Genomic DNA, 15,063 nt, shown 5'->3' on the forward strand with positions numbered 1-15,063 from the left:
ACAAGAAAGATGAATACCCTCTTAGAGGATTCTACCACCTATATGTCTATTACTAGAGATCCAACATGGCGAGCACATAATAAAACTAATGACTTAATCAAAAAGATACCTATCAGTACTTATTCAAAAATATAACTGGCCTGAAGAACTAAAAAGAACTTTATCAATCATATAAACACCCATTAGTCCCAAGAATTTATGGCGTGCCAAAAATACATAAAATAGATACCCTGTTAAGGCTGATTGTGGATGGAAGAGATTCCCCAACATCAAATCTGGTGAAATATCTAACAAACATGTTAGTGCCACATATAGGAAAAACAGATTCATTCATAAAGAACAGTTTACATTTCATCGAGAAGATCAAGGATGTTAATATAGAACCTTCAGACGTTTTAGCAAGCTTGTATATAGTCAGCCTCTTCACTAATGTACTGAGAAATGATACACTGACTCTTCTTGAAAATCTTTTTCCACCAAATATTGTAGAACTATACAAACATTGCATGAATAATGCATTTTTCACATTCCAGAACAAATTTTGGGAACAAAAGGAAGGACTAACAATGGGCTCTCCCCAGCTTTAGCCAATTTCTTCATGGGAAACTTTGAAACTAATGCTCTAAAAAATTATCAAAACAAACCTAAGAGATGGCTACGGTATGTGGATGACATTTTTGTCATTTGGCCAGGAACGACTGATGAATTAATTGTTTTTAAAGAATATCTTAACAGAATACACCCAAATATAAAATTCACTTTGGAAATAGAACATAAAAAATTACCTTTGGTGGATATCCTCATAGAAAAAAATGAAGAAGAAAAAAAGTTTAACCTTTACCGTTTACAGAAAATCGACAACTACAGGAAGATTTCTTAATACAGCCTCACACCACTACCCCCCTCACAAAAAATAGGTATAATAAAAACCTTGAGAGACAGAGCATATGAGATATCCAGCATGGAAAGAAAGCAAAATGAGGAATTACACTGCTTAACACATAACCTCACACTTAATGGATTTGAGCCAAAAACAATCAAGAAAATCCTGAACACAGCTCCCACAACCAACGTAGAAAAACAAGATTTCAAGAATGTAATCTCACTACCATACATCAATGTCACAGACAGATTAACAACATTGCTCCACAAGTGCAACTTAAAAGTAGCTTTTCTTCCTTTAGAAAAAATATCAAAATTCCTACATCCACCGAAACCTTCACACCATCCCATAAAAATACCAGGGGGTCTATCAAATCTATTGTTCTTGTGGCATTTGTTACATAGGGAAGGTCAGGAGAAATCCATATGGTAGAACATAAAAAAGACATAGAAAAAAGAAGAGAACACAAATCAGGAAGATTTGATATAAGACTTGGTGTAATATCAAACCTTGGTTTGATATTACACCAAGTGTGGTCAGCATTCATAAAAAATCTAACTTCCTCAGATCTCGGACATAACACACGTGAAGCACAGAACGTGACAACAAATAACAATGTTCTAACAAAACATTCAGGAATGAATGTTTCAATTTTTTTCACTGTTACAGTTAGCAACATCTAATGGACTATGAATTTAATCCTTGTTAGTTGTGTTTAACCTTTTTTTTATACACCAATGTCCATGATGATGTAAGTCATACGACATGTGAAATGTGTCGGGTTTTCACGTATCCTGTTCATATTTAATAAACGTGGTCTCAATACCAGAATCTATCTCTTGAACTACTGAACCACAGAAACCTTCACACACATATTGCTATATTTGTTCTTTTAGTATAAGTTTTGTAAAACTGATATCAATTAGAGCAGACTACAGCTTGTTCACATAAAGTATTTTCTATATTCATTTCAGATTGTCTTTATTTCATATCAAGAGCCATAATGAAAGAATGTTACTTTTTAAAAGGTTTAGTTATCAGGGATCAAATTTATAAAGAACATCCAGGACTTCGTTCTTACTGTGATGTTTTCTTCAAAGATTGGTATGTATTTTATTATGTTTTCTTTAAGTAAAACAGTTTCAGATCCAAAAACCTACACTTTAAATAATACAAGACTATCATTCTGTTTTGTTGCTTTCTTTCAAATTCATTAATGCTTTTTAGATCCCCCCCCCCCCCCCACATAATTTAGTCTGGCTCATAATTTTTTTTTTTTTAACACTTAGGTTTATCTTTTCATTCCCTAACTTCTGATATTCACTCTCACTTCTGATTATTCACCTATGAAGCTTAATTTTTCTGCATTCTTAATATCCAAACAGTAAGGCCTCTTGCTTATGGACTTCGTTATTCACAATTCAAATTGGCATCCCTTTTCTAATTCTGGTGATCAGTCTGGAAGAAATTCTTAACTATTTGCTGTCAGTAATGATCTACCACAGATTGTCCATCCATCAACAAGAATAGATAATCAAACCATCCTCTTAGCAACCTCTGCTTTTTCTCAGCCAGCTCAGCTTTCCACATGCACTGTTGGATGACACATTCTCCTGTTGGGAACTCAGATCATAACCATGTTAATGTTTTTTCTTCCCACAGTCTTTCTCACTTATGTATCCCTTGTCATTAGAGTGGTTCCAAATGAGATACTGTTGTTTCTACTTTTCTTTTCCATGGTTTAATTACTGTTTTCTGTTCTCCATCTCTAGACATCTATGCCAAATGAATAAATGAAATAATCCTTGCTGGAATGAGCCTTCATCTAAAACTGTAACCACCATCCAAGCCATGATTCTCCAATAAATGTATCAGCAATCTAAGATAAAAATTAAGCATATCTCTAGTAGTAAGTTAAAATCTCACACTTAGCCTATGCTACAGCTTGCAGTATCTGCAAAATATCTGCTAATATCTGCAAAAATATTAGCAAATCGACACATCTTATTTTCAGTGGGTTGCACCACCTCTCTCACCTCCAGTTAGTACCTTCATAACATAACCCAAAATAAGGATGTGTTCAGTATTCTTCTCTAGCTTAGTATAGATGACAAGTCAAATTATTTCATGCTGTACCAAGAAGAATTCACTGCATACCTTCTATGATCTTTTACTAGAAAGACATCAACATCTTACATCATGGACATCTGACATTAGTCCAGTATGCTGGAAGTAATCTATTTATCCCATCCCAGCTGACTTTTGTCACACTAAAAAAGTCAGTTCTCAAACAATGGAAAACTAATCTTGATTCTTTGTAAAAACAGTGATCATCAGGAGCGTATTTTTTCAGTATTTAAAGGCTACTGATTAATTAGTAATCCTGTGTATAGATTCCACTGTTGTTGCTCCACAGCAGATCTCCTAACAATTGTTATTCACCTTTGTTCAAAAGCTATAGAAAGGTTGAGAAACTTAAGTTGTCACTCATGACTATTTCAGAGTATTGATTGTGTCTAGCACAGAGACCTTACCTTCACAGTGTGGTTGGTTGTCATCAGCATATCTGTTCTCTAATCAGCAACAGGCTGCGCATGCAAATCCCACTATGGGTGTAGATGGTGGATGAATTTTATTACCCAGGGTGAGATAACCATCCTGCTTATTTGAAGCTTGAATTGGCTTAAAATTTCACATTTGGTGAGATTTTAAGCCAATAGTAGCAGTATTTAAATACTGCCAAAGTAGGAGTTTGTGAGTGCTAATACTAGTGTACTGTGGGTTGTAACAGCCTATTGCGGGAGGTGGAGGGAATCAATATTAAAAAATTGAAAATGTTAAAAAAACTCAAGTTTTTTTATTTAGTTAAAAAATCTTATGTTTTGCCTTTTGAAATTGAGTCACCTTTCTGGATGGTCATTGCATGTCATAATGGATGGCTTCATCTTTTTAGTCCTTTCCTGTAATGTTACACGGTGATCAGCATTCATTTTAGCATTCGTATTGTGAACTGCATGTGTTTGTGTTGTTTCTTTAGGTGGCTGAGGAAAGTATCTGGTTATTGTGTGGCAAAACACTTTCTACCTACAAAACGAAGGCACAGCCATGGGCTCGTCATTATTCACCCTCAATTGCTAACTTTTATATGGAATATTTTGAGCAATGTGCTCTAGATTCCTCTCCTTTAAAACTCAAAGTCTGGCTTAGATACGTTGATGATGTTTTTGCGATCTGGCCCCATGACTGCCGGACATTAGACACTTTCCTCAGCCACCTAAACAAACAACACAAACACATACAGTTCACAATTGTGACTGAAAAACAGAACACACTTCTGTTTCTAGATACACTTTTTACACTTCCTTCTGCCGGTCTTTCCTTCACTGTTTAACTAAAACAGACACATACTGGCTAATATATACACATAAACTGCTACCACCACCACTCAACACAAAAACTAGGTGTCATTAACACGTTCGCTGCCAACTACGAGTATACTCGTAGTTGGTAAACCAACCACACAAGCCAGCTACGAGTATACTCGTATGACACTTACGAGATTACTGTACTGACCTTGAAGAAGTGAAAATGCTTGGCTTGTGGAGCTAGCATCAAAACTGTGTATTCTCATGGATGGTATATGCTCTGCACAAGCCAACTACGAGTATACTCGTATGACGCTTACCGCCGGCAACGAGATTACCGTACTGACCTTGAAGAAGTGAAATTGCTTGGCGTACAGGAACAGGCTATGCCGAAGTAGCGTGGCAGCGAACGTGTTAATGCTCTAAAAAACAGGGTTTTGAAGATTTGCTCCAACGAACAAGTGCTTAAAGATGAATTTAAAGTTATCAGCATTACTTTCCTAAAAAATGGTTACAGCCAAAATACTATCAACAAAATTCTCTACAAGACCTCACTAAAAAACAAAGATAAACTAGACTACAATTAAACTATAACCATTCCATACATTAAAGGGACATCAAATAAAATAAACAGAATACTATAGAAATACAACCTTAGAGCCACCACCTTTAAACCTCCTGCAAAACAATGAGCTTACTCAATTCGTCTAAAGACCCACTCCCTCTGCTGGCCCACCCTGGAGTTTACCGTATTCATTGCACCTGTAATCTACCCTATATAGGGGAAACAGGATGCACTATTCCCATCAAACAAAAGGAACATAAACGACACATTAAATATAATAACTGTGCTGAAGCTGGCCTTTCTGATCATGCACTGAACACGTTACATAAACAGTTGGAAAAGCACCAAAATACGCAGTGAACGTAAATTTAAGGATGCCTGTGAGATTCTTATCAACTACCCTAATCTTAGCAATAATGATGGTCTTAAAATCCCAAGCATATGGAAAGCACATATTCTACCCACTTAACCTTTCTCCCTAAGAGTTAACTATAAATAGGACCATAAGTAATCCAGAATCTTAAATCTAATATAACAATTGTCATGTTAAATTAGGGCATCATTGTTACTGTAAGAAAACTATCTATATGAAAGAATGTTTCTCTGATGTTATCTTAAATATAATATAGCTTTGATGTAGTTTTTAATTAATTTATTTTTTATTTGGATTTGTATTTTTTTTATTTATATTTTTTTTTAATTATTTTGTTTTATTTTTTTTCACTAGAGGTCCTGCCAGTAGAATAACAGTTCATCAGATCATTGTGAAATGTAATTCAGATTGTCTCTGTATATATGTGTATACTCCAGATGATGACCTTAATATGAAGGTCAAAATGTCAGGAAATTAAAACAGTTATGTATAACACGGTTGTAGAGTCCATAATTTGTCTAAAATGAATTCATCTTTGTAGATTTACCAACCTATGCCAGGATACTTCAGTGCTGTGTAGTTTCATCTGTGTTCTTCTGTTATGTTGATGATTTTTATTCACAGACCTCAAATTCATCCATAGTTTTGCTTATGGCATAGAGTGGCTGGTGAAACCAGATGTAGTCTTTGTGTTCCAAACTCCTGACATTTGCTGTCCTGTCTGTTTGGCCAAAGTAAGACAGTTTACAGCTGCAAGGGACCTGGTTTACCCCTGGTAGGTCTAGGGGAAGTGGTTGGTCTTTGGTGGAGCGGATAACTCCTTTAGACCTCCCTTGCAGCTGTAAACTCTCCTACTTTGGCCAAACAGGCAGGACAGCAAATGTCAGGATTTCAGAACACAAAGACTACATTCAATTTCACCAGTACAGCCACTCTGGGATTGCAGACCATGCTCTGGATACCTGCCACAGAATACATTTGAAGAAAGCCACATTAATACACTGCAGCAAGTTTAAATATGAAAGATTATTCATAGAATCAGCCTCAGTTCTAAAAAAAACTTTTCAAACCTCAACAAATTTGGGTGCATGAGATTGCCCCAAAGAAGAGATTGCCCCTTTGAGAAGCTTACATCATGAGAACATCAGCCCAACAACCAAGACAACCCAATATAGCCCCCTAGGGGGCACCGTTAGGATTCTAGGGACAACAGTAGTTTCTCTCTTCTGCCTCATTTGCTTTTTGCAGTGCCTGCTTGCACGTGTCATTGTTCTATGGCACCAGGAAGATGGCAATGTGACATTACCGAAATATAGGAAGTATTTATTAAAGTTTCTTTTAATTAATATTCCAGTATACATTGTAAATTCCTTAAATAATTTAATAGTCATGTGTTGCCAATGTATAAGCCTCTCTACATGAATTTTAGTGTTTCCATGATACAAGGTTTCCTGAATAACCAGTACCTTAAAAAAATGCTGATCTTGCAGGTTGCAAAACCTCATTGCTTGTCAGAACAGTGTGTATAAGCAGGTAGCCATGAAGAAAGAATGAACTTCAAGTTTTTTTTTTTTCAACAACTGAAAGTTATCTAAGTTTTAAAAAAGGTAAACCGTAAGTAGACATATCGGTACACAATAAATAACGGAAAAAACTCACGTAGAAAGATTATTTATTAGTATAATTTTCGCCTGAATTTTTATCTAGTTTACTCTCCTCTTCAACTAGAAGAACTGATACTTATAAAAAAAATACTTTGGATTTCAAAAATAAAATTTCAGATCTTCATTTGGACGTTTCTGATATCATGATCAGTTTAGATGTTGTTTCTTTATTTACAAATGTGCCTCTTTCGGAAAGTATTGAATTACTACAACAGGAATTTCCTTTGGACATTGTAAACGTATTTGATTTTGTAATAAATTCTGGTTATTTTTCCTTTAAAAATAAGTTGTATCAGCAAATTGAAGGAACAGCAATGGGTAATCCTCTTTCTCCTGCTATCTCCAATTTCTTTATGGAACATTTTGAACAACGTATCTTTGACAACATTTCTCCCAGACCTACGCATTGGTTCAGATATGTCGATGACATTTTTGCTGTATGGAATGGCTGTTCTGATGAACTTTCGTGTTATAAACCATCAGAGGCGATATTTAATTTTTTGCCTCAGGGCGCAATCTAATCTGGCGACGGCCCTGACCATCGTCATCTAAGCTTCATTTACTGCCCACCACCACCACTAGTATTTTTACAGACAATCACAAACATCCATGCCTACAGTGGGATCCGAACCCGCAGCCTTTTGGCTGGTATGCTAACCAGGCCGGCAACAAACAAATCTGTACCTACCAGGGCTCGAACCTGGGACCTTCCGCATGTTAGGCGGATGTGATAACCACTACACCACAGGTACAATTAATTTATTATATATTATATTATATATTTTAATATATATTATATTATTATTATATTTTAATGGCCATTATTGAGAGCAGAACAAACTGTACTTTATAAGTTTAAAGTTAACTGTTTGTGTATTTTCATCAAATCCTATGATCTTGAAGAGAAAACAAGGAATTTTGCATGATATTTATGTTCTTTAACTCTGTTAAGTTTTTTCTGCTTTTTAGGAGATAAGTTTATTTATAATGCAAATTTGTATATAGACCTTTCTAAAGATAAGCATTTTACTCATGCTGTTATTATTATTATAATTTTATAATATTATTATATAATAATAACAACTCAGACAGGTCAATTATTATTATTAAGATAATAATATGCCTATATTATTATCTTACGCACTTATATGCCTATGAAAATACCCATGGAAGAGGCATAAGTGGATAGTAGTACTTTAAAATCTATTACTTTAGTATTACTTATGAGTTAGTATAAAGCATTACTTTATACTAACTCATAAGAAAGAAGGAACATGTTGATATGTTTCTTTGAACAAATGGAGGTTATTCAAAAGTTCTTCAAAGAATTGGAGATGGGGAATATATATCATAAACACAGATGTAGATGGAATGAAAAGGGAGAATGAGAATTTGTTTTTATATGCTCAGATCTACAGCTGCTCATATGTTTATAGTTTGATGGAAAGTGCAAGAATGATGGTGTCGGCAAGTTTAGTGGAACAACACCCATTATAATGCTTGTAGAAGAGGAGTAAGGTGGACACATCACACTGTGAAATAGTGGCCTGAGTGAGCTTTTGAGAGGGAGATAGAGTAGTCACAAATTAATCACATCACCCTCTTATGAAAGGCATCAAGAATTTTAGGGAAGTTATTGGTGTACCGTCTCATGTAAGCATTCCAAGGTAGGGCAGATTTAAATTTATACAGTGTTAGGAGTTGTATACACCACGAGGAGTAATGGATATTTAGTTTTTTTCAGGCTGAGAGGACTATGGATATGGATGCACAAACTTACACTTCTGGTAGAAGAGACCAGAAGTGTAAGTTTGTCAAAGTAGAGATTATCTGATTAATTAGAAGAAACACACAATATTAACCACAATGAAAATTATTTAATTGTAAATATTTCATCCTAAGTATCTTAGGACATGTAGTTTAAAACAGTAATAGGAATAACATACAGTTAGGGCGCATGATTACAATAGAATCTCATTAAACGTGTGTAACATGTTACAGAAGTAAAAAAAAAAAAAAAAAAAAAAAAAAAAAAAAAAAAAAAAAAAATTAATTTAAAATTATTTAAAATCATGCAAATCGTCTTACTTTGGACAGACAGGTAGGTCTGTTCAGAAACGCATCTCGGAACATCAAGATCACATTCATCTTTTTAAACCGCAGAAATCTGGCGTCTCTCAAAACGGAATTGAAAATCCAAACCGTAGGATCCATTAGGAAAAGTCTAAACTTTTACATAGATCTTTATTTAAACATGAACGTTTATACAAAGAAAGTTCTGAAGCCCTACTACACAGACCAAACCTAAACCGCAACGACATTCTTACTATTCCTAAAGTATGGGAAATTATCATACAAAATTGTGTTAAATAATTAACGTTTTTTTTTTTTTTTTTTGTACTACTTTAACACGTTATGCACGTTTTCATGAGATTCTATTGTAATCATGCGCCCTAACTGTATGTTATTCCTAATTTTGTTTAAATACTGTACTGATGATGTCCTAAGATACTTAGGATGAAATATTTACAATTAAATAATTTTCACTGTGGTTTATGTGTGTGTTTTTTCTAATTATGAACGCACCACAGGTTTCGTTATTTAAAAAAGAGATTATCTGATTTCACAGGGAAAGTTAGATATTATCAAAGGTTGATGGACAGTAAAGTGTGGTTGTTCTTGTGTTAAAATAAGACAAGATTATGTTTTGAATTCACTGAAGTTGAGAAGTTTCTTCTCTCCACACTGAAATAAGGGAAGATGAACAGTGCTTATGGCATTGATTATTATTAAAAACAACAAATTACACAATAACCACAGTAATTAACTTTAATGAAATGAAAGTACAGATATGGGGTGCTTAAGGGTCAAAGCTGTATAACTGAGAGAAGACCTCCACATAGCTTTTAAATGAATGCGGAGAACCGACCAGGGCTTCTGACCTAATGTCCAATCCTCACCTTCTCGTGGTGTACCCTGTTGGGTATCTACTTGGATACTGAACGAATGAGGATGGGCTGACAATTCGGGATTTAGCCAACCAAATTGTATTCTTATTGGTTAAACCAAATACAAAACAATGGTACAACATGATATAATTTCATGTCGGCTGGGGCATCGCCCGGTTAAACAAGACCTGCGTTGTTTTCACCAGAGAACCAGGGCGAACAGCGAAAAGTCAGCTATTGGAACAAATCTGAAAACATACCCCAAATCAACATCACCAGAGTTAAAGATTGGTACTATCAAGATAAGAAGCCTGAATGGCAAAGAAATGGAGATAGCTGAGGAATTAGATAAGTACCAGATCGACATAATAAGAGTCACTGAAACAAAAAAGACAAAAACTGATGAGATCTTTCTGAGAAATAAATACAAAATGTTATACACAGGCAATAACAATCAATGAAAAGAAGGAGTAGCCATAGTATTCAACACAAAATACGAGGCTAATCTTCTTCAATGGCAGGCAGTCTCAAGTAGAGTAATGTGGACATATATGAGAATGGGGAACTGGGCAATGAGACTTATTTGTGTCTATGATCCCACAGAAGGTTCCCACAAAAAATTCCTCCACTTCTACTAAGGTAGAAGTGGAGGAATTTTTTGAGGGTTTTAGAAAAACAACTGACACAATGAAAAAGGAAAAGTTGGTCCTCGTTGGGGATCTAAATAGCAGAGTAAGAAATGTCAGACATATAAAAATATTTCGGGAAAATTTGGAGAAAAGAGCAAAGCTAATAATAATGGCAAAGATCTGTTGGATTTCTGCTCAGGACATAGATTGGTTATTACTAACACCATGTTCAAACATAAAAATGTGCCAAATTCACAAGGAGAGAAGAGGCAAGGAATAAGAAAAGTCTCATTGACTATGTTATTGTTGATAGTGATGTTTTCTTCCTGGTGCAGGACACCTGAGTGTACAGAGGATTTGAAATTGGAAGTGATCACTATTTAGTCTTCAGCAGGATAAAATTGAATTTCATATTGAAAAGAATAACATGTAAGAAATTTTTAAAGCAAATAAATGTTGACCATCTCTCAGATGTGAACTGTATACTAAAATATACAAAGATTATTGAAGAAAAAATGAAACAGTTTGAGAACAGGAACCAAACCTTAGAGATTCAGTGGCAAGCCTTGAAGAAAACCCTGATTGATTCAGCAAGAGAGGCATGTGTTGAGGTTATCTGCAAGGATAGGAAAATCAGAACTCCATGGTGGACACAGGAAGTTAAAGAGGCAGTGAAGGAAAAGAAGAAAGCATATCAAAAGTTCTTGGCAAATAAGTCAGCTTTTGCTCTTAGAGAATACGGAGACAAATGTAATAAAGCAAAACAATGTGTAAAACTAGCTAAACAAAAGTCATTGGAGGAATTTGGCAAGAACATAGAAAATAAATATCAAGAAGGTGGCAAAATATTCTGGAGGTTGTTGAAGAAGCTTAGAAATGGAGGATAGAGTGCTGTAAAAGGCGTTAGAGATGATAAAGTTGACATGAAAATGGGAGAAAAAGATATCCTTGAAGTATGGAATAATTACTTTGAAAATATGCTGAATGAAACTAGCAGTGATGACAGCACAGTGATAAAAAAACAACTGACCAGGCATGCAGACAGGAATACATATCCATACTCGAAGTAGAAAAAGCCATCAAAGGCTTGAAATGTGGAAATGCAGCAGCAGTAGATGATATTCGACCAGATAATATTCTAAACTATGTAGTGCAGTAGCTGTAAGTGGCTGCACTGCATAGTTCAGAATGCCTGGACAGAGGGACGAATTCCCGATGATTGTAGTACATCTCTCATAGAAAAGCTTGGTGAAGAACAAGTTGGATTCAGGTCAAATAGAGGCTGTCAGGATCAGATCTTCACTTTACGACAAATAGCGGAGAAATCATGGAAATATAACAAAGACCTGTATTTAAGTTTTGTCAGTTTGGAAAAGGCATATGACAAGGCACCAAGAGAGAAGTTATTCAATGCACTTCAGTTATATGGTGTCGGTGGGGCATTATATCAAGCAATACTTGGTTTTTGTTTGAGTTGTAAGTCAGCAGTTAGAATTGAAGGAAGTACAGGAAGATGGTTTATTATCAAATCTGGTGTGAGACAAGGATGTATATTATCCCCTTTGTTATTCATTATCTATATGGATCACATTATGAAGGAAAGTGGTATTAAACATGATATCAAAATTGGAGATGTTAATGTCAGCTCTTTTCTTTATGCGGACGATGTTATACTTCTAAATAAATCCGCTACAAGTCTGCAAGATTCTCTCACTAAATTGAAAAACTGTTGTAATAGATATGGTATGAAGATCAGCAATAACAGGACAATGAAAATAGGCAGAATCATTGAAAATATCAACTGCATTGTGAATGGAGAACCTATAGAATAAGTGAAACATTTCAGCTACTTAGGAACGATTTTTAGTGAAGATGATAAATTAAATATGGAAATAGACAACAGAATCAACAAAGCTGGTATGGTAGAAAGTCAGTTGAATAAATTCATAGGAATAAGGGAGAGATTAATCGGAACACTAAATTAGCTGTATACAAGACAGTGTTCAAACCAGTTTTAACTTATGCATCTGAGAGCTGGGTCAGAAGTAAAACACTTGACCAAAGGCTAGAGACTGCAGATATGAGAGTCCTGAGAAAGATTATAGGCATGAACAGATGGCATCAATGGCAATATCATATTAAAAATGAAGATATTAGGAAAGAACTTGACATTGTCAGCATCCAGGAATGTGTTAGCAGAGCTAATCTCAGCTGGTATGGTCACTTAAACAGAATGGGCGAGGAAAGGTTAGCAAAACAAGTGTTCTCTTCCAGGTTGGCAGGAAAACGACCCAGAGGAAGACCAAGGTATAGGTGGATTGATACGGTACAAAGTGCCTTAGACGATAGAAATATAAGATCTGTTAATTTTGGAGTTGTGACAAGTAACAGACTGATTTGGAAGAAAATTGTATATAGGAAGTTAGTAGTGATGTAATTTTTTCATGTAGTACTATCATATCCTGTGCACCCCTTGATGATACATGTCAAGAATTTGATAATGAATTACAGATATTTCATGCTGAAAATAATAGTACATCATGAGTGCACAGAAACAAGCAAATCAAAGAAACAGGCAATCAGTTTATAAATTAAAAGCAGTTGCCATGAGCTAGAAAGTAATATATTAATTGTAAATATATATATATATATTCCCTTTTCTCATACATCTCTTAGGACAGGTTAAGCCCCCCCCCCCTCCCACCCCCAACGAGAGGTTTACAACAAATTAATGCAGCTGGCTCATCACCACTTTGCCGCATTTCTTAAGGACAATTATTTATGACTATAACCCGTGTTCATGGGACAGGTTTGCCTGTTCTGAGGGATAAAAATCCTGAGTTTCCAGGTGAAAATATCCTCTACCTCCATATGAGACCAGATAAAAGTTCCTCACGTAATGGGCTGGAATAGAACCCTTGTCTTTCCAACCAAAAGGCTTTGTCTATACCAACTAATCTAGGGTGGCTCGATATATGTTATAATTAATAAAAATAAATATATTATATAATTAATATTATTTATTAATATATTAATTTATAGCACATGGCAACCCTTTTTAATTGATAAAGCTATTGTTGCATGTACCTTGTATTCCCATTTCCTTGTTTCTACACACTGATGATATCTGTTATTTTCAGTACGAAATATCTGTATTCTCATTTCATTAAAGTTAATTACTGTGGTTATTGTGTAATTTGTTGTTTATTGTTAAGCCACAGGTAGCTTTAAAGATTATTAAGAGAGACCTTCAGCAACTCATCAAGGGAGGCCACATACTACATGCACAAAGTATCATACTTTTTCTGGAATTCATTCACACTGCTTGCACACAACATCCAATGGCAATCCATGCCAATCACGCACCACACGGTGAGAGAAAAATCTAGATCTAACCCCTTTCTTAGCTTCCAAAGATCCCTGTTGTCCTTTTCCCACTGGTTATCTTAATTCTTACAGTCTCACATTCCCTGTATGTCACTTTTTCATGGCAGTCTGCTCACCTTATCCACACTAATACTTTATAATCCAAACCCATAATCTCCAATTTTTTCAATAATCTTTCATGCTATATTCGGTCAAAAGCCTTGGCAAAATCCAAAAGTATCATGGTATATCCTTTACCCTTATCTAGCTCAGTGTTCACATTATTATAGAATGTGAGCAAGTTGCTAAAGCATGATCTTCCCTTAGTAAATCCATTTCTGAATGCGAGCCCTAACCAACTGATTGATATACTGATTGGTCAATAGTTGGATACATTGGTCCTTGCACCACCATTGTCCAATGGGATTACCATACATTCTTTCCACTAATGTGGAATCTTTCTTGTTCTGAGACTCAAGTTATATAGCCTGGTTAAAGGAATGGCCAGTTCAGCTGAATGCTCTTTTAGCACCTGTACTGATATCCCATCAGTCTCTGTTGCTGAATTCTTATTCAGTTTGTGTAACAGCTCTGTTACCTCTTCCTCATACACCTGAGTTTCTTTATCCACTGAAGAGGTGGCAGTGAGCTCAGTGTTGTATACACCAGTTTGATAACTTTTAGCAAAATGGGCACTCGTTAGTTGAACTACCTTTTCTGCATCTGTCACCCTCACACCATCTGCATTCAGTAGAGTTATTCTTTCATGTTCATTCTTTCTTTTACTTGCAGCATAACAATAGAATTCTTTTGGATTGTCTTTAACTTGTAGCACCAGTTTCTCTTCATGCTCAGACTGTTTTCTGCATAACAGCTGTGACTCTTTTGGCCTGCTGGTTATAATTTTCATAACAGACTTCATCTTTTTGCACACGGTATTCTTTCCACATCATCCTTTTCATACAAATTTCTTGCTTGATAAGATTACGCATCCATTTGACTCCTACCCTATTTATTCTTCGAACTCTTGGGACACATTCTGATATATACATCATATAAGTATTTTTTAAAAGCTTTCCATGCACTGTTGATATTCTTTTCATTCAGCAACCAATACCTGTGCTGAACTCAGTATATGCTTTGTTATACGAACTCATGGTTTGTCGAATGCGAAAGAGAAATGGAGAGTACTATCATCACAAACCTGTGCACATAATTTGAGGTTAGTGACAGAAGGTCATTTATGAATAGGTTTAAGAGCATTAGTGAA

General features: G+C 35.3%; 1 protein-coding gene and 1 non-coding gene across 4 annotated transcripts in view; one reads left to right on the top strand and one right to left on the bottom strand.

Moving 5' to 3' along the window:
• Window positions 1-15,063, top strand: part of LOC150095180 (calcineurin-binding protein cabin-1-like) — a 1,028,489-nt gene that overhangs the window by 92,824 nt on the left and 920,602 nt on the right. For 2 of the 3 annotated variants that reach the window (XR_016550194.1, XM_090411711.1), the window contains exon 7: window positions 1,858-1,987. Coding sequence is in view for 2 of the 3 variants with exons in the window: in XM_090411711.1 (XP_090267837.1) it covers window positions 1,858-1,987 (130 nt within the window). In the remaining variant the exon portion in view is untranslated. The remainder of the gene's footprint in view (window positions 1-1,857; window positions 1,988-15,063) is intronic. The other variant, XM_090411712.1, reaches the window with a different exon arrangement.
• TRNAV-AAC (transfer RNA valine (anticodon AAC)) lies at window positions 7,530-7,602 on the bottom strand. Its single transcript has one exon. It is a non-coding gene; the product is annotated as a tRNA-Val (tRNA).

The sequence above is a fragment of the Typopeltis vanoorti genome, chromosome 21 (assembly GCF_054136105.1).
Source record: "Typopeltis vanoorti isolate ZY-2024b chromosome 21, IOZ_Tvanoo_1.0, whole genome shotgun sequence".
Classification (NCBI taxonomy): Eukaryota; Metazoa; Arthropoda; class Arachnida; order Uropygi; family Thelyphonidae; genus Typopeltis; species Typopeltis vanoorti.